This window comes from Rana temporaria, chromosome 5 (assembly GCF_905171775.1).
Source record: "Rana temporaria chromosome 5, aRanTem1.1, whole genome shotgun sequence".
NCBI classification, from domain to species: Eukaryota; Metazoa; Chordata; class Amphibia; order Anura; family Ranidae; genus Rana; species Rana temporaria.
Window position 1 is genome coordinate 153,111,099 of NC_053493.1, and position 25,317 is coordinate 153,136,415.

At 44.6% G+C, this 25,317-nt stretch overlaps 1 protein-coding gene across 4 annotated transcripts in view; it reads left to right on the forward strand.

Annotated features, from left to right (window-relative positions):
• Nucleotides 1–25,317, forward strand: part of HECW1 (HECT, C2 and WW domain containing E3 ubiquitin protein ligase 1) — a 418,742-nt gene that overhangs the window by 367,702 nt on the left and 25,723 nt on the right. For all 4 annotated transcript variants that reach the window (XM_040353252.1, XM_040353251.1, XM_040353253.1 and 1 more), the window contains 4 exons: nucleotides 4,281–4,394; nucleotides 9,151–9,303; nucleotides 14,354–14,452; nucleotides 22,510–22,639. In XM_040353252.1, the coding sequence (XP_040209186.1) occupies nucleotides 4,281–4,394; nucleotides 9,151–9,303; nucleotides 14,354–14,452; nucleotides 22,510–22,639 (496 nt within the window). The remainder of the gene's footprint in view (nucleotides 1–4,280; nucleotides 4,395–9,150; nucleotides 9,304–14,353; nucleotides 14,453–22,509; nucleotides 22,640–25,317) is intronic.

Genomic DNA, 25,317 nt, shown 5'->3' on the forward strand with positions numbered 1-25,317 from the left:
GAAGCTAATATTCTGAGAATTTTCCTAAAGCCGGCCATAGATGGTTCGAATCTCAGCCAGTTCAGCAGGGCCTGATTTGGGTGCAACCAGCATGTCAGATTTTTAAAATGCAATTATTGCAAGCAGCTATAGTCGCTAGCAATAATAACTGTGTTCTCCCGGCAGGGGTGGCTCCCCGCACCCCCCGATTGCAGGAAAGAAAATCGTATTATCTAAGACCAGTCTAAGACATTTCCAAATAAGTTTCATTTGAAATTCTATCAATCCATGGCCAGCTTTAATCACAACAATAGTAAAACTCAGTGGCCCGGATTCAGAAAGATGAGCGCATCTTTCTGCGGGCGTAACGTATCTCCGATACGTTATGCCGCCGTAACTTTGGGCGCAAGTTCCATATGCAGAAAGAACTTGCGCCCTTAGTTACGGCGGCGTAACGTATGTGTTGCGGTGTAAGCCCGCCTAATTCAAATGGGGATGTTGGGGGCGTGTTTTATTTAAATTTCACTTGACCCTGCGTTTTTGACGGTTTTTTTTAACTGCGCATGCGCCATCCGTAATATACGTATTGGATTCAACGTGAACGTAAATGACATACAGCCCTATTCGCGAACGACTTACGCAAACAACGTAAAATTTTCAAAACTCGGCGCGGGAACGACGGCCATACTTAACATTAGCTACGCGTCATATAGCATATACGCCGAAAAAAGCCTTACGTAAACGACGTAAAAAAATGTGCCAGCGGGACGTACGTTTCTGAATCGGCGTAAATACCTCATTAGCATATTCCTCGCGTAACTATACGGAAGCGCCACCTAGCGGCCAGCGTAAATATGCAGCCTAAGATACGACAGTGTAAGACACTTACGCCAGTCGGATCTTAGGGAAATCTATGCGTAACTGATTCTCTGAATCAGGCGCATAGATACGACCGCCTGCACTCAGAGATACGACGGCGTATCAGGAGATACGCCGTCGTATCTCGTTTCTTAATCTGGGCCACTGTGCTTAAGCTGAACCCTGTTGTGGGTCAGGTTTCTGCTGGTGGTGAGCCGAATCTTTGCTTTTGTACCAGAAGTGTATGGACTGTTTTTGTTTGCTTTATGCTAAAGAAAAGTTACTTTGCTTTTGAGGAAATAAAAACTGCTTTTACCTAAAAGGCTGGCTAGTGGTCCAGACCTCTAAAATATCTCTCTCTCTCTCTCTCTCTCTCTCTATCTATCTATCTATCTATCTAGTAATAAAGACTAGTTAATAATACTCTGTTAGTATAATTATTACCACCAGAGGCTATGTCTACAAGGAAAGGTATCCACTCTACAATTACTTACTTGTTCTTAACCTCCCTGGCGGTCTTCCCGTGTCTGACACGGGGTTAGATTTTCCTGCTACGATCGGTAACCCCGTGTCAGCCACGGGCTTGCCTCGCTAGATCCACAGGCACAAGTTACTTACCTTGTCCCTGGATCCAGCGATGCCACCGCGCTGTGTGAGCGAGCGGGACCTCGCTCGATTCACACAGTGCCTCCGTGTGACGCCGATCTCCGTTCCCTGCGACGTTACGACGCACGGGGACGGAGAACGGCGCCAAATTCAAAAAAGTAAACAAACACCTTACATACAGTATACTGTAATCTTATAGATTACAGTACTGTATGTAAAAAAAACACACCCCCCCTGTCCCTAGTGGTCTGTCCTGTGTCATGCATGTCATTTTATATAATAAAAACGTTTCTTTCTCCCTGCAAACTGTAGATTGTCCATAGCAACCAAAAGTGTCCCTTTATGTCAAAAATAGTTTTAGATCAGCTAAAAAACAGCGATAATAAATTATAATCACTTGCAGAATTGTGCGATAGCGATTTGTGGGGAAATTCGTCATAAAAAAAATAAAATAATGACAGCAACAATTCTGCAACTGAGCAAATTTCAGTGATTTTGATTTGATTACATTATTGAATAATTTTTATTATAATTATATTATTATTTGTTATAATTATTTATAATTATTTATTATATTATAATTTATAATTTTGTTTTTAAAAAAATGTCATACCCGGGATGCCTATTAGAAGCTTGTTTGGTCAGATTTAAGTGAGTTATTTCTAAAAATTACAGACCTACAATATAAAACGCCAAATTTCCTTGCAAATAATGGTACCGCTTTTAGCATGTTTTTTCTGACAGAATCATACCGCCAGGGAGGTTAACAGTATTATAATGGACTAATACTCAAATTATACAATAATACACACAAAGTAATGTAAATCTGACTCATTGTGACCTCTTGGACATCAGCATGCTAGGCCCGTCGGCATAATTTGTCATGGAGCTTGGAGCTGTATGTGGGTGCAGAGGAAAAAGGCAGAGAATTATATAAAGAGGGAACGCACACGTACATTAGTGCTATGATGGATGTAGAGCCTTTTCTCAGGAATCTGAGTGGAACTATTTGGTATGATTGCTCCAGTGACCATTGTGACCCTGGAGCAGTTATAGAGAGGAGAGAGACTACTCCTAAAAGAGTAAAGTGTGTAGTTAAATAATAGTTCCGTGTCATCACCCCCTCAAGGAAAGCTACCAGAATGATGTGACCTAAAAAGAACCTGTGAGTATCTCTGACCTGGTCCTGATTGTGATCTTAAAAGTACTGTTATAAAAACTCACAGTTATAACTGTTGACTAGCTCAGGATTGCTATTGATAACTGTTTATTTCCCAATTGGGGATTTAAATCCTACATGGACTGTCTGTCTCTGAGGCTCGTCTGCCCTGACTACTCTGGGGTATTCTGGTTATAGCCTAAGGGGAATCCTCTGCTAAAAAGAAAGAGTCTGCAAGGACTGTAAATGATTAATGTATTTCTGTGTTCCTTTACTCAATCGTAGATGTTGTTCCCAATTGTTTAGGGGTGCATTAAAATCTGTCAGATCATGATAGAGCCTATGGGGCAGATCCACAAAAGGATTGCGTAATTTGAAAATTCCCGCGTTGTATCTTTGTTTTGTATCTACAAAACAAGATACGACGGCATCTCGGAGGGATCCGACAGGCGTACGTCTTAGTACGCCCTCGGATCTTAAGGTGCAATATTTCGGCAGCCGCTAGGTGGCGTTAGCGTCGAATTCCGTATTGAGTATGCAAATTAGCTATTTACGGCGATCCACGAACGTACGCGCATTTTTTTACGACGTTTTCCGGCGTATAGTTAAAGCTACTGTTATGAGGCGTACTCAATGTTAAGTATGGCCGTCCTTCCCGCGTAGAAATTTGAAATGTTTACGTCGTTTGCGTAAGTCGTTCGCGAATAGGGATGTGCGTAGAATGACGTCACCGTCGGAAGCATTGGCTTTTTCCGGGTTAATTTCGAGCATGCGCACTGGGATACCCCCACGGACGGCGCATGCGCAGTTAAAAAAAAAATTGTTTACGTCGGGTCACGACGTATTTACATAAAACACGCCCCGATTACATCCATTTGAATTCCGCGCCCTTACGCCGCCAAAGATACACTACGCCACCGTAACTTACGGCGCGGATTCGTTGTGGATTCAAAATAAAAAAATAAGTTGCGGCAGCGTAGTGTATCTTAGATACGCTGCGCCCGGCGGATTCTTACGCGCAGGTACGTGGATCTGCCCCTTTGTTTGTATAAGTCAGTTCTACCACTCTGCATGTCCGTACTTTCTTATTACATTTGTATATGAATGTTGCAAGCTTTCCATACCAACCAATTCTATAGTGGTGTGCCGTTTGAACAGAAAACATACTTTGCTGTTTTTTTACACTGTGTTAATACTTTGGTGTAATAAAATTCGACTTCAGACAAATATTGTGTTTTGGAAAGAGTGGGAGAGGATTAAAACCTCTGTTGAGTTTTTTTTTGCCATCTGTAGAGACTTTCCCTTCCTGGTGACAGAAGGTCAGGTGTTGATATGTGAGTTGCTCTTTAATGTACAGTAATATGAAATATGTATCAGCAAGTATATCATACTAAAGAAAATCCTATGAGGGCCTCCATTATGTTGTTTTTTTTTTAATACATGTTTGTATCCTATGAGGGCCTCCATTATGTTGTTTTTTTTAATAAATGTTTGTATCCTATGAGGGCCTCCATTATGTTGTTTTTTAATAAATGTTTGTATCCTATGAGGGCCTCTATTATGTTGTTTTTTAAAATAAATGTTTGTATCCTATGAGGGCCTCTATTATGTTGTTTTTTTAAATAAATGTTTGTATGTTTCTCTAAGCAGTTTGTTTCTCTACTATTTTTCTGTATAGGCTTATTATACGACGTGATCATCTTTTGGAAGGCACGTTTAACCAAGTTATGGCTTACTCCCGCAAAGAGCTTCAGAGGAACAAGTTATATATCACATTTGTGGGAGAGGAGGGGTAAGAACACATACTCAAGAATATAATTTATTTGTTTTAAAAGTGGATCCATGAGAGTTTTTGGTACTCAACCTAAACTCCTAAAATAAACTCCTAAAATAAAAATATCAGCACAGAAGCAGCCATATACTGGCTACTTTTCTTTTGAAAGACTTATGTGTCTTAGGTATTTAAACACTAGACATGTGCATTGTTTTCGTCCGAATGCATTTTCGTCCAAATTTCGGGTATTTTCGTTATCGTTATCTAAAACAAACGCACAGATTCCGAAATCTGAAAGATCCAACATAAAAAAAATGCTTTATTTTTGTTTTCGTTGCTACAACAGTTCGATATAGGTAGGAGATTCGACATGACGCTGACAATAGCAATCTGTGTCAATCTGTGTCTATCGAATCTGCGGTCGAATATGCCTAACCTTAACTCTATTAGTCCAAGATTATTCTACATAGAGAGGAAAGATTCGACATTATAGAGAAAAGATTTGACATTATAGAGACAGTGTTGGGGTAGACCATTCGACGACAAAGATTCGACGAAGCAGAGAAAAGCATATAAGCATTGAATCTGTCATTGAAGGTATATGGTGTCTGTCGAACATTCTAAGAAATTCGACAAGCAGCTAAACTGTACAACGCTGCGAGCATACATTTTTGGTCAAATGCTCTGCCCATAGGCTATAGAAGAATTTGAATGTTAGTTGACTAGTAATAATAATTCATAAATATAATTATTACTAGTGTCATACAACATTTTAATTCTTCTATAGCTTGTAGGTGGAACATTCGACCGAAAATGTACGATTGTGGCGTCGTACAGTTTAACTGCTCCGTCGAATCTTCTTAGAACATTCAACAGACACCATAAAGCCTCGTACACACGATCAGTCCACTCGATGAGAACGGTCCAGAGGACCGTTGTCATCGGTTAACCGATGAAGCTGACTAATGGACTGATGTGCCTACACACCATAGGTTAAATAACCGATCGTGTCAGAACGCGGTGACGTAAAACACAACAACGTGCTGAAAAAAATGAAGTTCAATGCTTCCAAGCATGCGTCGACTTGATTCTGAGCATGCGTGGATTTTTAACCGATGGTTGTGCGATCTAACGATCGTTTTTGACCTATCGGTTAGGCGTCCATCGGTTAAATTTTAAAGCAAGTTCCTATTTTTTTGACCGAAGGTTAACTAACCGATGGGGCCCACACACGATCGGTTGGGACCGATGAAAACGGTCCATCAGACCATTCTCATCGGATGGACCGATCGTGTGTACGCGGCCTAAGCCTTCAATGACAGATTCGACCTTAACCGCTTAACGACCGCCGCATGTACATATACGTCGGCAAAATGGCACGGGCAGGCAGAACGACGTGCCCGCACGTCGCTGCCTTTCTGCGGGTCGGGGGTCCGATCGGGACCCCCCCTGGTACATGCGGCGGTCGGTAAGCCTCAGGGAGCGATCCAGGATGAGGGCGCGGCTATTTGTTTCTAGCCGCCCCCTCGCGATCGCTCCCCGGCGCTGAAGAACGGGGAGAGCCGCGTGTAAACACGGCTTCCCCGTGCTTCACTGTGACGGGTGCAACGATCGTGTGATCCCTTTTATAGGGAGACACGATCAATGACGTCAGACCTACAGCCACAACCCTCTACAGTTGTAAACACACACTAGGTAAAACATAACTGCTTCAGCGCCCCCTGTGGTTAACTCCCAAACTGCAACTGTCATTTTCACAATAAACAATGCAATTTAAATGCATTTTTTGCTGTGAAAATGACAGTGGTCCCAAAAATGTGTCAAAATTGTCCGAAGTGTCCGCCATAATGTCGCAGTCACGAAAAAAAAAACGCTGATCGCCGACATTAGTAGTAAAAAAAAAAAAAAAAAAAAATGCAATGAAACTATCTCCTATTTTGTAAACGCTATAAATGTTGCGCAAACCAATCGATAAACGCTTATTGCGATTTTTTTACCAAAAATAGGTAGAAGAATACGTATCAGCCTAAAAAAATATTTTATATATGTTTTTGGGGGATATTTATTATACCAAAAAGTAAAAAATATTGAATTTTTTTCAAAATTGACGCTCTATTTTTGTTTATAGCGAAAAAAATAAAAACTGCAGAGGTGATCAAATACCACCAAAAGAAAGCTCTATTTGTGGGAAAAAAAGGACGTCAATTTTGTTTGGGAGCCACGTCGCACGACCGCGCAATTGTCTGTTAAAGCGACGCAGTGCCGAATCGCAAAACCTGGCTTGGGCATTTAGCTGCCTAAAGGTCCGGGCTTAAGTGGTTAATTAATTCAGATTTTTGGAAGAATGCATTTTATAACGAAACAAAATAAATAAAAAACGAATTTCGGGAGTAACTAAATAAATTTATTTTTCGGATGAAAACGAAATTCTGAAACAAAATATTTCAGTGTGCACATGTCTATAAAACACTGATATGGCTATAACAGCTTAATTATAGTACATGAAATGCAGTAATGATATGGCATAAGGTGATCTATTTGTTAAAAGGTGTTTCAAAGAAACCAATAAATTCCCTGACTGCTTGGGACACCTTCATGTAATAGTGGGTCTAATTTTTTTTACCTGCAAAACTACCAGGTTGTATACTCTGGAATTGTGATAGGACCTTAAAAGGTTACATATGACCTACCATTTCTCACTTGCTCTTTGAAAATGCAGGCTTCTGGACTGCAACCTTTCACTTGCTCCAGGTCTATGGCTTAAAAACATGTATAAATGTAGTATTTTATGAGGGAAAGGTGGGGCTTATTACACATTAGTTGCTAATTACACATTACTTATGTGTGTAGCGCTACCCCAGTAGTAGTTCTAGTCACTCTTCAGGCCCATAAACCAATCTAGGGGTATACTTTTTCTGATTTTTTAATAAGAACTTGGATAGGTAGTGGGTAATGGTAGGAAACTCCAGTAACCCTTAGTAATGATTTGAGAACACTGAACTCTCTCTTGTTGAACTGTGAGCCAAGTCCTTGTACAAGAAAAGGATGGACTGGGCTTTGTAATAGCAAATTGAGGAGATTATTCTTGCTCTCTGTAAAGTCTGAGAAATGTTCTTTCACTAAGAAGTAAAGTGGAACTTTACCCATAACAACTTGTTAAAAAGTAATGTTCTTTAACAACGAACATACATTCCACATTGCTCCGTTTTCTTCTCGCTGGAGGCTGCCATTTTGCTGAAATCCAGAGCCGTAAATCTTTAGGCTGTCAGCAGAACAGTCTCTACAAATTTGGCATAGAAAAAAGAGCAACTGAGCATGTGCACAGCAGGGTGAGACAGTGTATTTTTTGTTTTTTAAACAGCACATGCACTGATTTTTAAGGTTTTACTTGGCTAAACCTGCAAAAGGGGCCAGCTTGAAGTGACCGAGCAGGACTTAATTTTCTGACTAAAGTTCCACTTTAAATAAACTAAGCTCTTTAGGACACAGAACACAATGTCCCCTTTTACAGAGGAATGGCACCAGCACACAGTCTCTAGGATCTCTCTCACCAGTCTGTACTCACAAATATCCTTGGAAAATTGGTTGCCTCCTTTCAATATCCTCAAGACACTTTCACCGCATGGTACCAGACTAGATTCTTGGACAACAGCCCTTCAGCCAGCTTTCAGCAACTTTCAGCAGCACAGGCCTCCAGGTAGCCACACTGAGACCTCAACACCCCGCAGGCACATTGCAGATTGGCCTAGCAGCCCCCCTAAGCTGTGATCTCCTCCTCAGGAAAAAAGACCCAGCTACTCTCAGTCTATGAGTCATTATACAGACTGCCAATCACCATATGGGCACAGGGATTGGCGAGGGCTGTATGCAGTAGTGTATTTAGGTTTTGTGCTGCCCTAGGCCTGACTAAACTCGTGCACCCCCTAATTTAAATATGACCCACCCCTTTCTGTCAAGGCCACACACCTTGATGCTGTTTAAGACCCGCTCTGTAATTTTCGAGTGGGCACACTAGTTCTAAGGGCCTGGGGGGGGCAATAAATTCCCTTAATTTGCATAGATTTCCTCTCACTTCCTGTTTGGCTATGGGTCAGGAAGTGAAGGGAAATGTCTGCAATGGGATAGGGATGGTAAAAAATAAACTGACAGGGGCAATAACCCTCCCTTACTCTATCCAAAATGAAAAAAAAAAGTGTGCTTAAAGTAGAACTTTAGGCAATACATTTCTGATAATTCTATAGAAAGGACTAAGAAGATTTAACTAACAACGTATTGCAAGGCGGTGGAGGCTCTTTCCATGCTGCCCCCCTTCAAAGTGCTGCCCTAGGCCTGGGCCTTGTTGGCCTAGGCCAGGATACAGCATTGGCTGTATGAATATATTCAGCTTCTGATTAGACTCTTCCTGCCCAATAACTTCCAGAATCATTCTGGATCAGCCAGGGGGAAGCAGTCAATCCTGCAGCCACGGAAACATAGAACAGACAAGAACAATGAACACAGCCACACTGATTACAGTGAGACAATAACGAAATGCAGCTACACTGGATACAGTGAGCCAGAACTGATTTTACCTAAACTTCTGATGGTGGGGTGGCTCTTGACATCTAATGTAAAAGGGAGGGGATGCGCTGGACATCTAATTTTACAGATACAACCGGCCCTTTTGAGGGCAATCATTATGCTGATGCGGCTCACAATGAAATTGAGTTTGACACCCCTGCCTTACAGTATATTTTTAGTTTGTCATTAAATGTAGTTTCTATTTCTTTTTTAGACTAGATTACAGTGGTCCCTCAAGAGAGTTCTTCTTCCTCCTCTCACAAGAGCTCTTCAATCCATACTATGGCCTATTTGAGTATTCAGCAAATGACACATACACTGTGCAGATAAGTCCAATGTCTGCATTTGTGGAAAATCATCTTGAATGGCAAGTACTGTTTTTTACACAATCATATATTTTGCTTGCATGAACTTTATAGATCCTTTTTCCTGTATATTGCTCATGGTGCCATTTATAAAGGTAAGTTTACAACAGACATGAAATGATCATTGTTTTGACAGTTTCCATTAGCCTGAGTAATATGTCTTTTGATGTCCTTTGACTGAAGACATTCCTTTCCTAAGAACTTTGAGATTTAGGCAGATCTATATCTGTATATTAACCTAAATTCCAATGAGATAATAGTGGAATCTGGAATATGTTTTTAGCAGCAAGGTTATAATTTAAAAAATAGTTCAGGTGTTTTTCAAATGTCTCAACACTATGTAATATCTATGGTCTTCACGACCACATTGATTAAGCCATTTAGCTATCATTTTTTGTTACAGTGATACACCTATGTCCAGTTATATTTAGCCAGATAATGTTGGATAATAGCAGACCTCAACCTCATTAAAAAGACTGCATAATTTGCAATAAATATTTTAGGGCCTATTCACAGTGGAACACACACTTTCCTGTGCGATCCTGCGTGTTACAGTGCAGTGTAGTTTGGACAGCACATTTATTTGAATGGGCTGGAAAATGCACTAGAACACAGAATAACTTTTCATTTGAATGGGCTGCAAAATGCACTAGAACACAGAAAAACTATTCATTTGAATGGGCTGCAAAATGCACTAGAACACGGAAAAAGTAGTACAAGCTCTACTTTTTGAGAACACGGTGCACCAAACTGTATGGTCCTGCGGCAAACGCATTATGTTTGCGAGATGCATTTGGCATCCTATTAACAATTCATTGGCACGTGCATACCTCTCACAAGGTCCACGTGCAGTGCAGGAAACACGCACAGGACATGCCATTCCCATACGGACTTTTGGTGTGAACAGGTCCTTAAAGCTGCAAATATCTTTATATTATAATGTGTTTTTTTTTTATAGCTGAAGGTGATAAATATCAATATTAGTTTTCATAATAGTCCTTATTTATCATTAATTATGAACCTACCTTCTACAGACTGGCAGCAGCTTCACTGCAGACCTCTAAAGGCTTGGCTTATGGACTAATGATTGAAATGGATAGACATACAAAACTTTTTATTTATTTATGTACACTTGTCTTGTTAGTGTTTTAGACAGAGTTCCTCATTAAGTAGAGTTATAAACATTGTAAAACATTTAAAATCCTTGCATTGAAGATACTTACCTATTTTACATCTAGGGTAAGGTGGCTGTTTAGTAATAACAAATAGGTACTTTTATACTTTCCCTTGCTATAATATAGTAAGGCCTCGTACACACGATAGGTTAACCAGAGGACAACGGTCTGATAGACCGTTTTCGACGGTCAAAACCGATCGTATGTGGGCCCCATAGGTTACTTAACCATCGGTTAAAAAAAAGCCAACTTGCTTTAAATTTAACCAATGGATTCCTAACCGATAGGACAAAACCGATCGTTAGTAGGCACGACCATCGGTTAAAAATCCATGGATGCTCAGAATCAAGTCGACGCATGCTTGGAAGCATTGAACTTCGTTTTTTTCAGCATGTCGTTGTGTTTTACGTCACCGCGTTCTGATATGATCGGTTTTTTTAACCGATGGTGTGTAGGCGCGATGGACCATCAGTCAGCTTCATCGGTTAACCGATGACAACGGTCCATCGGTCCGTTCTCATCGGATGGACTGATCGTGTGTACGTGGCTTTATACTGTAGTGTTATGACATTAGAAAAAGTTTAGCTAAAACTACGTGGTACTTAAAAATGTATTTGCTTACATGCAGATTTTCTTTGTAGATTCTGCAGTGTGTTCTGCTGAAGCCTGACAGAGTGTTTGGGTAATTAAGCCAGAAAAGACATGTCCACGATGTGATAACTGTCACAATGAGATGATGCTCTTTTCCAGTTTTAATCTGCTTACAGCATTCTGTCTTCAGTAATTTGGAAGCAGTACAAATACAAAAGTGCTTTCGGATTGCATTTCAGCCAGAAAGAAACATGATAAAATCTAGATATACTGTATACCAGATCCTCATTTAGGATAAAGGTTGGGTAGTACAGATGGGGGGAATCCCCAGCTACTTTGTTTACAAACAGCAGTGGCCGGGAGCTGCCATTTAATGACAATTTAAAGGGCATCTTCTTTCTTTGTAAAGGTCAGCTTTACTACAGTAGGTTGTATACATCATACAGCTGTGCCACTTCACAGGCCGATTAAGGACACCCTCCAGACATGTGGTTTAAAGGAATTTAGCATTTTTAATGTTTTACTTTAAGCATCATTAAAATTGTTCTTTTTTTGCTTTGGTACATGTCCCATCATTGCAGTTCTCATTCCAGCATGCAATTTGTTTAACAAGCCCCTGCCTAGGAATTAGCTTTTATTTGTTTTTAACATTCGGCTCCAATTGACTTTATTTTTTTAAAAAATGGTCACTTCCAGCTCCTAGCTGTCCAAGTCTCAGGCAGCAGTGCCTGTCAGAGCAGTCCAGACTACATGACTGACAGTGGCTCCTTAAGGGAGCCTTTCTAAAATCACACTATGGCCCACATCCACGTACCTCGGCGCATCTATAAGTCCGGCGTAGCGTAGCTCAGATACACTATGCAGCCGTAACTTACAGCGTATTTTCCGTATCCACAAAGAATTTGCGCCGTAAGTTACAGCGGCGTAGTGTAACTGTGTCGGCGTGTTTTATGGTAATTCCTATTGACCCTGCGTAAATGACGTTTTTTTTAACGGTGCATGCGCCGTCCGTGGGGGTATCCCAGTGCGCATGCTCGAAATCACGCCGCAAATAGTCAATGCTTTCGAAGTGAACGTAATTTACGCAAAGCCCTATTCGCGAAAGTTTTACGCAAACGACGTACACAACGGAAAATTCTACGCTGGCCCGACGTTCATACTTAACATTGCGTACGCCTCATAGATCAGGGGTAACGTTACGCCGAAAAAAGCCTTACGTAAACTACGTAAAAAAATGCGCCAGGCGGACGTACGTTTGTGGATTGGCGTACCTAGCTAATTTGCATACTCGACGCGGAAATCGACGGAAGCGCCACCTAGCGGCCAGCGTAAATATGCACCTTAGATCCGATGGCGTACTAAGACGTACGCCAGTTGGATCTAGCCCAGCTTCAGGTGTATCTTGTTTTGTGGATATAAAACAAAGATACGCCGGAGCAACCTAGAAGTTACGCAGCGTATCAATAGATACGCCAGCGTAACTGCTTTGTGGATCTGGCCCTATGTGTGTTTTGACTTTTCCACTACCCCGCTCTGCACAATCTGGGGAGAAGGACAGGTATAACCAGCAGAAACACGACCAGGTCTGCAGTATAGTTCCTCCAACCAACCCAGAGGTCAGAGAATAAAAAAAACTGAAGCAAGACCTGCGCACATGAAATTAAAAACTGTATTGGGGCAACTTTGATTTTAGAGTTTGATAGAATGATTGAGGCTTCTGTTCCCTACAATATACCTGGGGAAAGCATCTGGGTTTACTGCCACTTTAAGCTGCAAAAGTCTTGAGCTTTGAGAGTTAAGTCAGCATATTGGCTCATGATCATCTGTCAAAGCAATAACATGAGATTTAACTATCCCCTTTGCTTGTAAGTCATCTTCAATAGACATGCCAGGATTTACCGTACAGAGCCACAAGTTCATGAAAATTTGCTGCTGGTTAAAATCCAATGACCTTAAAGTAATAAATCTTCTTTCCAGATTGGCTCATTAATTCACAAACACGTAATTAGCACTTTATATTTCCTTCAAGACTTTCCAAAAATGTTCTGTTCTCAGACTGTTATTATTAAAGAACTTGCCCATTGTATGGTATGTTTCGGATAATTTCCTTGGTATGTTGCTGTCAAAGCACATTTTAGCACTTGCATATGACAGACCATCTGTCAATTTGATGACCTTACCACCAACACCACTAACTCAAAATAATGTTTATACTGCAATAGTATGCTCATAAGTATAGAAATATATACACTTCTGCATTGGATAGCTCAGCAGAGTTTATCAAATGATATGATGGACTCATATGTTTATAACCCATAACTAAAAAGAAGAAAAGAACAAAAAATAAGGCACATTGACAAAGCACACCCACCACCGCTTTTTATTATCTATTAACATTAAAAATTGGAACGGATAAGTCTTACTGATACATGAATCTCTCCAACCGCAATTGTACCTGTGTATGTGATCATCTTTCAGTTGGCCTATAGCCCATTACCTTTCCAACCATACCAAAATCACACAGGTATTGTGAAATAAAAATAAAATTTTGTCGGAATTACTATTGGTATATTGGAAAACTCGTATCCTTTAAGTAAAAAGTCTCCTATTATCGCTACATCCACAGTTAAGTCAAGAAGGAACAAATGATTAAAGCCCACCTCCAAGATATTAGCAACCCCACTCACATCTCTATCTACCTAACCACTGATATAAAAAAAAAAAAATTAAAATCACCATTTTACTTCACTGGACACAAGACACAATCACATGACGATCCTTCTCTCTTCTGTTTCTAATTCGGGTGTCTACATCACTGTCTACTTGTTGTGGACACCTTCTATTGGTGGCATCAACACTTCCACCGACCTGTTCTCTTTCATTGGCTCCAAAGGCAACAAAACTGATGGAGCAGTGAGGCGACCATTGCTATAATAGATTGAACAGTGAAAAATACCTGGTTCCTAGGGCAAGAAATTAGCTTAGCTCCTAGAGGAAACCATGATTTTGATCCATCACACTGTAGGATGGCTCAGAAAGAGGTGTTTAGAATCAAGAATGTAATAATTTCCTGTAATTGGGCTTTAATTCTGGCCTATAATAGGCACCATAAGGTGTACCTTAGCTAACAGACATTGGTATAAAATAACCAGTTAATAATTGAATTGTCAATGTATTGTAGGAAAAAAATGATTTCCAACCAATTGTAACAGATGTACTGTATACTGTATCTGCTTTCTAAAGCTTTCTAATGCTTTCTAATGCTTGCCTAATGGTTGTGACATAGGTTTCGATTTAGTGGACGAATCCTTGGCCTTGCTCTCATTCACCAGTATCTTCTGGATGCCTTCTTCACAAGACCATTTTATAAGGCTCTTCTAAGGCTGTGAGTATATAATATTTAGGATATTCACTGTTAACCTGTGATGGAAGTTACTAAAATGAATATTTTGTGTTATGTTACTTTTCTCCTAAACCATCCAAATGTTGCTTTTCTTTCCTTATTTTTCTTTTCTTTTATTTCCTTTTATTTCTTAATATATATATATATATATATATATATATATATATATATATAGAGAGAGAGAGAGAGAGAGAGAGAGAGAGAGAGAGAGAGAGAGAGAGAGAGAGAGAGTTATAATACATATGTATGTATGGGTATATACTACAAGTGTTATTATACTTAAAATGAAGCAACAGATTATAGAGTTAAAAATATGTGCTCAGGGGGCGTGTCCAAGATGGCGCTGGGAGCAGACGTGTAGCTGCTGAGCTCCCGCTCTGAGATCCTCTCCTGCTTTGATCCGAGTGTGGAAATCGGACCATTACCTTACCACTTCTTGCCCTAGTCCCCGGGGAATGCGCCGGAACAACAGGGGCTGCCGGACCCGCCGTAACGCCGCCGCCGCGGTCACCCCACCCAAGTCTGGGCCTAGAGCGCCGGCCTCTACACACCACATGGCGTCCCACGTGGATCCCCAGCGGGATGATTCGATCCAGGCTGGGTCGGCGGCCTTTGAGGCCCTCATGGCGGCGATCTCCACCTGCCAATCCGCCCTCACCATCAAGATCGATCACGTCCAGGCGGAAACGGCGCTCATACGCCGCGACCTAGACACGTTCCGAGACCGCGTGTCGGAGGCGGAGAGACGGGTCTCGGATCTGGAGGATGTCCAGAGGGATCATCACGCCGACATTCAGTCGCTGAAGGCCAGAGTGAAGGTCCTGGAGCACAGAGCGGAAGACGCCGAGAACAGGAACCGCCGCAACAATTTAAGAGTCCTTGGGCTCCCGGAGGGGGCGGAGGGCGCGGACCCGGTGGCCTTCATGGAACAGATCCTCCCGGTCATTCTCCCGGGCGCCCGATTCTCCCCCTACTTCTCTATAGAGCGGGCCCACCGAATACCGGCCACTAGGGGCCCGGTAGGAGCACCGCCGCGCACCTTCATTTTCAAGCTCCTACACTACCGGGACAGAGATACCGTCCTCCGGGCTGCACGTCTGCAGGGGGAACTCAAGTTCCAGAACGCCAGGCTCCTGATCTTCCCGGATTACTCGGTGGAAACGCAGCGTCAGCGCAAGTCATTCGACCACGTCCGTGCCATGCTGAGAGACCGCGGTGTCAAGTACAGCATGCTCTTCCCTGCTAGGCTCCGGGTCCAAGATGGAGAGAGGGTACAGTTTTTCACCTCACCAAGAGATGCTGCGGCCTGGGCCGAGTCCCTACCGCGTTGAGCGGGCTGCAACGCTAATTCTCCTGCACCCTTCATCGGCTGACTGTGAGTAACTCCCCGAGGGGGACTTCCCGTGGGGGGATGGGGACATATTGTGCCCGTTGAAGGGGGTTTGCCCAGTTCCCGGACCCGGGGGTCGCCCTGTCGCCTTCCATGGCTGTTGGGCCTGCTGGCCATCCCCCCCTAGATGGTGGACATGGACCTCCTACATACCCGCAGCTCCGCAGGAAACCCCCCCTTTTCCTTGTCCCTTACACTGACTACCTGTTGATGCCTCCCCTGCTCCCCCCTTAGCGTTCCGGCTGCAGCGGATGGACTCCTTCTTATTCCCCCCCCCCCCCATTTTTTACCTCCTGCTGATATTCTAGGTGGGGGTGTTCCCCCCCCCCTCCGTATAAGAACTGGACTACTATTGTTTGCCTTGTCTCCCTGTTGGGAGTATTTGCTCTCTACTACCTAAGAACTGCGCCCCCGGGGCTCCGGGTGTTCCACACACTTTATCCTTCTGTGGATACTCAGGTTCACTGACTGTTTAGTTTAACAGAAGCGGATAGCCGCTTGTTCATTGCCCTCATATCCAGCCTGAGGGCTGGGGTCTGTTTTGGGATGCAAGCTCTCCTCCATGTTGGGGGGGTGGCGGGGTGGGGGGGGGGGTTGGGTGGCCCGGTTGGCGCCCTGTTATGTTTGATTGTTATGTGTTCTATGACAGTACGACAACCTTTTTATATAGTGATTGCTGGGATGGTGGACCTGGACCCTTCCCCGGGCCAGACTCTGGCTGGGGTGAACGATCCGGGCCGCTCGTGTCTGCTCGCTCCTTTGGTGATCTTCTTGGGGGATTGTTATGGCTACTCTTGATGTCCTCTCCTGGAACGCACGGGGCCTTAACTCCCCGATCAAGCGGTCTCTCGTTTTTCAATTCATTAAGAAGCACAGCCCTCACGTGTGTGTGTTGCAGGAGACGCATCTGGTGGGTAGCAAGACCCTTAGTCTTAAAAAGCCTTGGGTAGGCCACCATTATCATTCAACGTATTCTACCTATGCCAGGGGGGTTAGTGTCCTGGTACTCAAGTCACTCCCTTTTAAACTCCTCGATCTGGTTCTAGACCCGGATGGCAGGTTTGTGCTGGTCCACGCTCTGATTTACAATATCCCGTGGGTTCTAGTGGGTTTGTATTTGCCCCCTCCTGCCTCCCTGGGTGTCCTGGGAACACTTGCGGCCAAGTTGGCGCAGTTTCCCTGCGACAATGTGGTCCTGATGGGTGATTTCAACCTGGTCCCGGACTCTGGTATGGACAGGTTCACCCCATCGGGTACTACTCGCCAGGGCTTGGCAGAATGGGCGGACACGTATGGGCTTACAGACGTATGGCGATGGAGGAACCCGGATTCTCGGGCCTTCACCTGCCACTCGGCCACCCATAGATCCTTCTCTCGAATTGACTTAGCATATGTTGGGGCGCCGGTATTGCCCAGGGTACGTGACATAGCCATCCTCCCTCGCGGGATTTCGGACCACGCCCCCCTGCTTCTCTCACTGACCCTGACCACTGACCCGACTGACACCCTCTGGAGACTTTCCAGGTTCTGGGTCTCCGACCCGGAGGTGGAGCCCAGGTTCCACGACACTCTCCGGGCCTACTGGGTAGACAACCCAGGTACGGCCGCGGAGACCACGGTGTGGGATGCCTTTAAGGCCTCCTCCCGGGGCCACTACCAAACAATCATTGCGGGGGTCCGGAGGGAACGCAGGGCTGAGCTCACTGATGTAGAGGGGGAGGCGGTTAGACAGGAGGCCCTATACGTCCGCACCCGGGAACCCCATCACTACTCCCGCCTTCAGTCCCTGACGCAACAGGCAGTTCTTTTACGGACGGCCCTGACACAGAAGAAGTTACTTCATCAGTCCCAACGCATTTTTGAACAGGGGGAGCGAACGGGGAGGCTTTTGGCCTGGCTCTCTAGAGAGCAGTCGGGTGGGTCCGCCATAGCTCAGGTCAGGGACGGGGAGGGGACCCTCCACTCCACTCCACAGGAGATCAACAGATGCTTTGCTGACTATTACCATCGCTTGTATAGCTCCAGGGTGGCGTACGATTTGCCCGACCTGTTGAGCTACCTGGAGGAGGTGGATGTCCCTGTTCTCACTCCCTCTTCTGTGCGCAAACTAGATGCCCCGTTTAAGCTCGAGGAGATACAGGCGGCTCTAAAGATGATGCAGGGAGGCAAGACGCCAGGACCGGATGGGTTCCCGGTCGAATTTTATAGGGCCTACGAGGAAGATCTGGCCCCTAAACTAAAATCCCTTTTTTCGTCGGCCTCAGAGGCGGGAGCACTCCCGGCCTCGATGTGCGAGGCAGTAATCGTGGTAATACCTAAGGCTGGCAAGGACCCTACCCAGTGCTCCTCGTACCGCCCTATCTCTCTCCTTAACGTCGACGCAAAGCTCTTCGCGAAGGTCCTTGCGAATAGACTCAACACTGTTATTACGGCCTTGGTCCACCCGGATCAGACGGGCTTCATGCCTGGCCGTGGCACTGATATCAATCTTCGTCGCTTACATACCCACCTGGCGCTGGCGGGCCCGGGTGATCCCGGGGTGGTGGCCTCACTCGACGCCGAGAAGGCTTTCGACTCGGTCGAGTGGGGCTACCTCTGGGCGGTTTTGTCGCGGTTCGGTTTTGGCCCCCGTTTCCTGTCCTGGATACAAATGTTGTATGCTCACCCCACAGCGCGTATTCGCACCAACGGGACCCTGTCCCCCTCCTTCTCTTTGGAGCGGGGAACCAGGCAGGGCTGCCCACTGTCACCGGCATTATTTGCCCTGGCTTTGGAGCCGCTGGCCGCGCACATCCGGCTGGACCCGGAGGTCCGAGGGGTCAGGGTGGGCCCCCTAGAGGAGAAATTGTCACTCTACGCCGATGACGCTCTGCTGTACTTGGCGGATGCTTCTACCTCCCTGCGTAACGCACTGGCGCATTTTGAGACGTTCGGGCGTTTTTCGGGAGTGCGAATCAATTGGGACAAGTCGGTGTTGCTTCCGCTCCACCCCTCGTTGATTCGCACTGACTCACATACTTCCCTACGATGGGTGGATGAATTCACCTATCTGGGGGTAAGGGTGGGCCTCGAGTCGGGGTCGTACATGGAGAAGAATATCCTCCCGATGTTAGCACATGTGACCAAGCGCTGTGCGACGTGGCGTAATCTCCCCCTCTCACCGGTGGGACGGGGGAACCTCGTGAAGATGGTGATACTTCCCAAATTACTATATTTCTTCCGCCAGACCCCTGTCACTATCCCGAAATCCTTCTTCCGACGTCTTGACAGTATAGTGATGACGTTTGTGTGGGCGGGTAGTCCACCCCGGGTTGCGAAACGTACCCTCTACCTTCCCTTGTCCGGGGGTGGGTTGGCCCTCCCCAACTTTATTGCATACTACTGGGCGGCGGTCCTGGTGACAGTCCGTTGGTGGTTTTCCCAGCCACGCCAGAACCCGGCGGTCACCTTGGAAGCGGCTGTCCTGGGCTCCTACGCAGCCCTATCTAACCTGGTGTTTCGGGGATGTAGGGCTCACCCCTCCGTTACGGGGCCAATGGCGACCGTTATTCGAGTGTGGGCGACCTCTAGGGCTCGAATGTTGAAGCCCAACACCGTCTCCCCACATACCCCGCTTTGGGGTAACCCCCTCCTCCCCCACCTGAACACGGTCCCTGACCCGGTGGTCTGGGCTCGGCGGGGCGTCCTTACCCTCCGGCATATTATGCCGGGAGGTGTGGTGATGCCCTTTCAGGAGCTGAGCCGGATCTACAAGGTTCCATCCTCCCTTACTTTTAGGTATGCACAACTCAGGCACGCTCTTGCAGCCCAGTTCCCGGAACCGGTTGCGCTCGAGTCGGACTCGATTGAGCGCCTCCTGATTTCGGGTGTCATGGGGAAGCCCCTTTCATCCCTATACCTACGTTTCACGGTAGCATACGACACTACCACGGCAGAGGCCCTGGCCAAATGGAATGCGGACATCCCGGATCTGGACGAGGAGATTTGGGAGGACTGTGTCTCTTCCTTTCTTCCGTCTATGATCGCCTCCAGAGACCGATTTATACAATTAAAATTTTTGCACCGGGCCTACTACACTCCGCAGAGATTGGCTAAGATTTATCCCTCCAGGAGCCCCAGGTGCACCAGGTGTTTGGGGGAAACGGGCTCGTTCCTTCACATGGTATGGTCCTGCCCCAAGTTAGCTTCGTACTGGGGGGAGGTGGCGGAGGTCCTCTCGGACCGTTGTGGGGTGGAGCTCGTAAGGGATCCGAAAGTGTTCCTCCTTAGTTACCTGGGTGAGGTTGAGGGTGACAGGTACACCAAACTGGGTATCACCTTTGCTTTGTTCTATGCCAGGAGGGAGATCCTGCTGCGCTGGCGGGGCACTGAGCTCCCCACAGTGTCCTCCTGGCTGGCTACGATTAATAGAGTTCTCCCACTCTATAGGTTGACGTATGAGAGCAGGAACTGTCCAGCCAAATTTGAAAAAATCTGGTCGAAGTGGATTGACTCACCTAACTGATTTGTTGATAACCCCCCTGTGATGGCCCCTGACTGAGGTGTCCCGCGGGTCGCTGCCCCCCCCCTCTCCTTCCCCCCCTCCCTCTCCTTCCCCCCCTCCTTCTCCTTCACCTCCCTCTCCTTCCCCCCCTCCCCTGCCCTTGTCCTTGTTGTCTCCCCTGCCTTTCTACCTCCCTCCTGCGGTTGGTGCCCCGAGACTGGCACTTGTTTTATTCCTAAAGTCTGTCCTGTGAGTTGTGTGGCCGGCCTACTATCCCACCACAGCTATGCTATATATATGCTGATTTACTATGATTGTGTAATCACTCTGCTGCCCTTGTGGCTTGTACTGTCGTTGATTTGTGTGTGTCTTTGTTGTCTGTCTTCAAAATAAAAAATTTTACTGTTAAAAAAAAAAAAATATGTGCTCAGGAAATGATTAAGTGAAGACAGATGGCCCCTTCTACTGCACTCCTAAACTCCCTCCTTCCGGCCCACTCCATCGACTGAAGAAAGATGGCCCCTCTGAGTCTGAAGTGTGCCACGATGCCAAGAACAGACGGCACAGGAACATGTGACAGGAAGACCCTTAAATGGACTAAGCCAATCACATGTGCTCATGTGAATGATGTCATTTTGTCTATAAAGCTATGGTAATAAATGGGTTCAGTCTTTTTGACGCTGGAACACCGAAAGAAGCAGATCTCCCTCTCAGTTTTTCTGCAGGCTTTCATAATTTGAATCAGAGGCAGAATGGGTTTTGCCCTGAAGTTGTGTCAGGGGTTATCAATCCTTATCAATCCGAGGAACCTGTAAGACTGATAGCAAAAATGTTGTTTTAAAATACGTTTCTGGAGATTTTTGTACTATGAGATATGACTTTCAAGCTATTGTGATCTATTAAGCACAGTAAAAATGTAACATACTAGGGGATCAATATGAAAATGCTAGTAGATTAAATTTATATTTTCTTATAGAAATTTCTAGCAGCACCACCAATTGCTATACGTTTCTCTAGTTCAATATGTTTATTGCTATTTCATCGTCTGTTTACATGTTTTGACTAATCAATTCCATGATTGTCAATTAAGTATTGTACCTCCCATTTTTTCCTTTTTTTTTCAAAGGGGCTATTTTTTTTTATAAGTTTGGTTTTATTGCTGTTAACTTATGCAATGAGGAAGGCTTTGGCCAAGACGCGTTAACATTATGTGGATTGTACACTGCTATTGTGTCAAATACAATTCTTATAAGAAGAAGCCTTGGGTTGCCGGACATTTCTTATAATATTTTTATTTGTAGTTTAATTATATTTTCTTCACAGTGTATCTAACTGAAAAGCTTTCCCATGAAGACTTTCTGTATACAAATGTGTGAAGTATAATAATACAGTATAGGATAAGTAACAAACCATTCAACTACTTAGGTTTCATGATGTTAAATACCCTACTTAACACCTTGATGCCACTAGAATACAAAACACGTGCATGTCACTTTAAGGATACTGAAACTGCTGACGGGTATAAAGTGTAGGCACCCAGAGGTGTGAGGTGCACATATCTGCATCGGCTTTCAATATGTTCTATGCCTGAAGGACAGGATTGTTCTGACAGATAAAGCTCCAACACTTCAGGTGGTGTCAGAGTTTGTCACTAAGCCTCTCCCCAACACACACGCATAAATATATCTATTGGCCCATCGTTATGTTGAGCTGTCTTACTGGCAAATAGAAATTTGGTGTATGCAAATTACAGAACAATAAAGAAGTTCCTAAATTGTATAAATAGCCAAAGCTTTTATTTTAGGTCTGGATGATGAAGGGAAGGATTAGAACCCCTGCTAAATCTTCTATTGGCACACCTGTTCCAGTGACAACAGTCTAAAATGGGAATCCCCCTTACATTTAAGAGCTTTCTTTTTTACTTACTGTTGCATCTCTGGGGCAGTAAGTAAAGGGAAATACTCTTTTTGATATGTGCAAGCACCTCGGGGGAGCACTTCTTCTTACCTGTCAGGATGTTTCAGTAATCTTACAGTGACAGAATCTCGTTTGGGATTGCTGGTTTTATTGTCATGCCATTATAACTTTTTAACCAGTTTCTTCCATTCATGTATTTTAACCTGTAGATTTATTAATTGTGACTGGTTTTATGGTATGTTTGTCTAGACCCTGTGATCTCAGTGATCTGGAGTACTTAGATGAAGAGTTCCACCAGAGTTTACAGTGGATGAAGGACAATGACATCACAGACATTTTAGACCTGACATTCACAGTCAATGAGGAAGTGTTTGGTCAGGTTAGTATACCTTCTTAATTAGTAATTTTTCTTGTAAACTGCTGTATTACCTACCCCTTAATATTTGAGTATTATAGATATAATGCAGATGTCTAAAATGACAGTCAAGTTCAGTTTTAAGTTAAATTGACTATACACCAAGAGATTGTAATGCTCAGCTCAGCTCTGAAGACCTCCAACAAATATAGCATGGCAGATGGAAGTTGTGACCACCACACTATGGACTGGATTCACGTAGCACTTACGCCGACGTATCTCGAGATAGTGCACATAAGCGCCGTCGAATATCTATGCGCCTGACTTTGAAAGCAAGATACGCCTCTAAATAGGCTTCATCCGACCGACATAAGTTTCCTACGCCGTCGTATCGTGGGCGCAGATTTACGCTGGCCGCAAGGGGTGCTCCCATTGATTTAGATATGCAAATCAGTGAGATACGCCGATTCACGAACGTACTTGCGCCCGGTGCATTAATATGCACGGTTTACGTAAGTCGTACGTCCGGCGTAAAGTTATTCCCCATCTATGAGGCGCAACTCATGCAAAGGTATGGACCAGGGAACAGCCGTCGTATTTTACGTTGTTTACGTAGTAGTACGTGAATAGGGCTGGGCGTAGGTTACGTTCAAGTTGTAGGCAGTGATTTGACGTATCTTAGGGAGTGTTTTCGACGTGATTCTGAGCATGCGCACTGGGATGCGTCCACGGGACGGCGCATGTGCCGTTCGTTAGGCCCATCATTTGCATGGGGTCACGCTTCATTTAAATGGATCACGCCCACTTCCACCTACTTAGAATTAGGCTGGCTTATGCCTACGAATTTACATAATGCGTCGGCGCAACGTTGGGAGCATTTGCTTCGTGAATTCCATGCTTGCCTCTCTGCGTTGCGTTGGCGTAGCGTAAAAGAGATACGCTATGGTGGAATATATATGCGCCGATGTATGTGAATCCAGCCCTATATTTGTATAACAGTGCCTATGTTTCTACCCTATGCTCTGGGCCTGGCTGAAGGAAATAATGATGTTAGGACAGAAAATTCAGTCACAAACAATTGTTTATTTCCCTGAGATTGGTTGACTCTTAGAATGTCTGTACACAACAAAGATGCCCTACAGTCCAGTCCAAAACAGTACAAACTATTATCAGTCAAGCAGCAATCATATTTTGTAAAACCCGGAAATGGGAAGAATCATACCTTCCCATACAGTGGATAGGACTTTAAAGAGGAAGTAAACCCTCTAAAGCATATCTTTAAAAAAAAAAACTGCAAGAAAAAGGCATAATGAGCTAGTATGCATAGCATACTAGCTCATTATGAATTACTTACCTGAGATCGAAGCCCCCGAAGCGACTCTCATTCCTCACCTCCGCCACCGCCATTGATACCCGAGTTACTTCCGGGTATCGCGGCTTTTGCGCTGTGATTGGCCAGAGCCGCAATGACGTCACTCACTCTCAATGCGCCTGCGCCGTTGTCTACAGTGTGCATGCGCCGTAGACATTGGTGCAGACTTTTCTCCAAATATCTCCTAAACCGTGTAGGTTTAGGAGATATTTGTTGCACCTACAGGTAAGCCTTAATCTAAGCTTACATGTAAGTTTAAGTGGTCTGTATGGGTTTACAACCACTTTAAAGGATATAAGATTGTTGCTGAGGTAAGCACAAAGACAAAATTAGTTTAAATGTCATTTTTATTTCTATAAACATCAATAAAAGCATCATAAAAACATATAGAAGTGTGAATAACATATAGCACAGAGCCAGTAATGATACTTGTTCCCAACATGAGTTCTTAAGCATAGATAATCCAATGCGTTTTGCAGAGATGGTTCTCCGCTTCTTTAGGGAAACTCAATATAGCAGGGCTGGGCTCAGTGCTCCACAGTGGCTCAGCTGGTGATCATTTCCTATTTGTCAGCCAGCCCCTTCTGGCTATTTAAACTGCCTGGTTCATTTATTCTGTGCCTTTGCCTTAATCAAACCTATCTGGAGATTCTGTGCTGTGTTCCTGTTAAAGACTTGCCTGGCTGACGTCCCTTCTGGTTCATGATCCTGTATGCTGCCTCTGACTATGCTAATCTCTGACTTCCTGATTTACTGGCTTGCTCTGACTACCCGCTTTGGCTACCAAACCCTGGCTATGTTTTGACTATGTTTATTATTTGTACCATTTTTACCAATTATTTTAGAAGGTGTGATTTTTACTGCATTTTCTGTCTCCGTCTGATTCATGATTCCTGACAGTAGGCGAAGGCCACAAATTCAGAAGATGCAGGCAATCTACCTAGTGGTAATATTTTTTTCCAGATTTGATGAGCAGGACCATGACATGGATCAATTTTCCATAGCCTTACAGACGCTCCTGATCCCGCCTCGAATATTACCTCTGTAAGAGGTATGTCTGGTTCCGCTCCGCTTCCCCAGCGATTTGGGGGTGATCCAGTTCAATGCAGAGGGTTTCTCAACCTGGTTGGAATATACTTTGAGATGCTGCCCCACACATCCCCAGGGATAGAAGCAAAGTAGGCTTTATTATTTCTTTGCATTCTGATAAAGCCTTAGCTTGGGCAAACTCTCTCTTTGAGATGCAAAAACCCATCGTCCAGAGTTACCCTGAGGTTGTGGCTTCCTTTAAAAGGGTATTTGACGTTCCTGCATGCTCCACTTCTGCTGC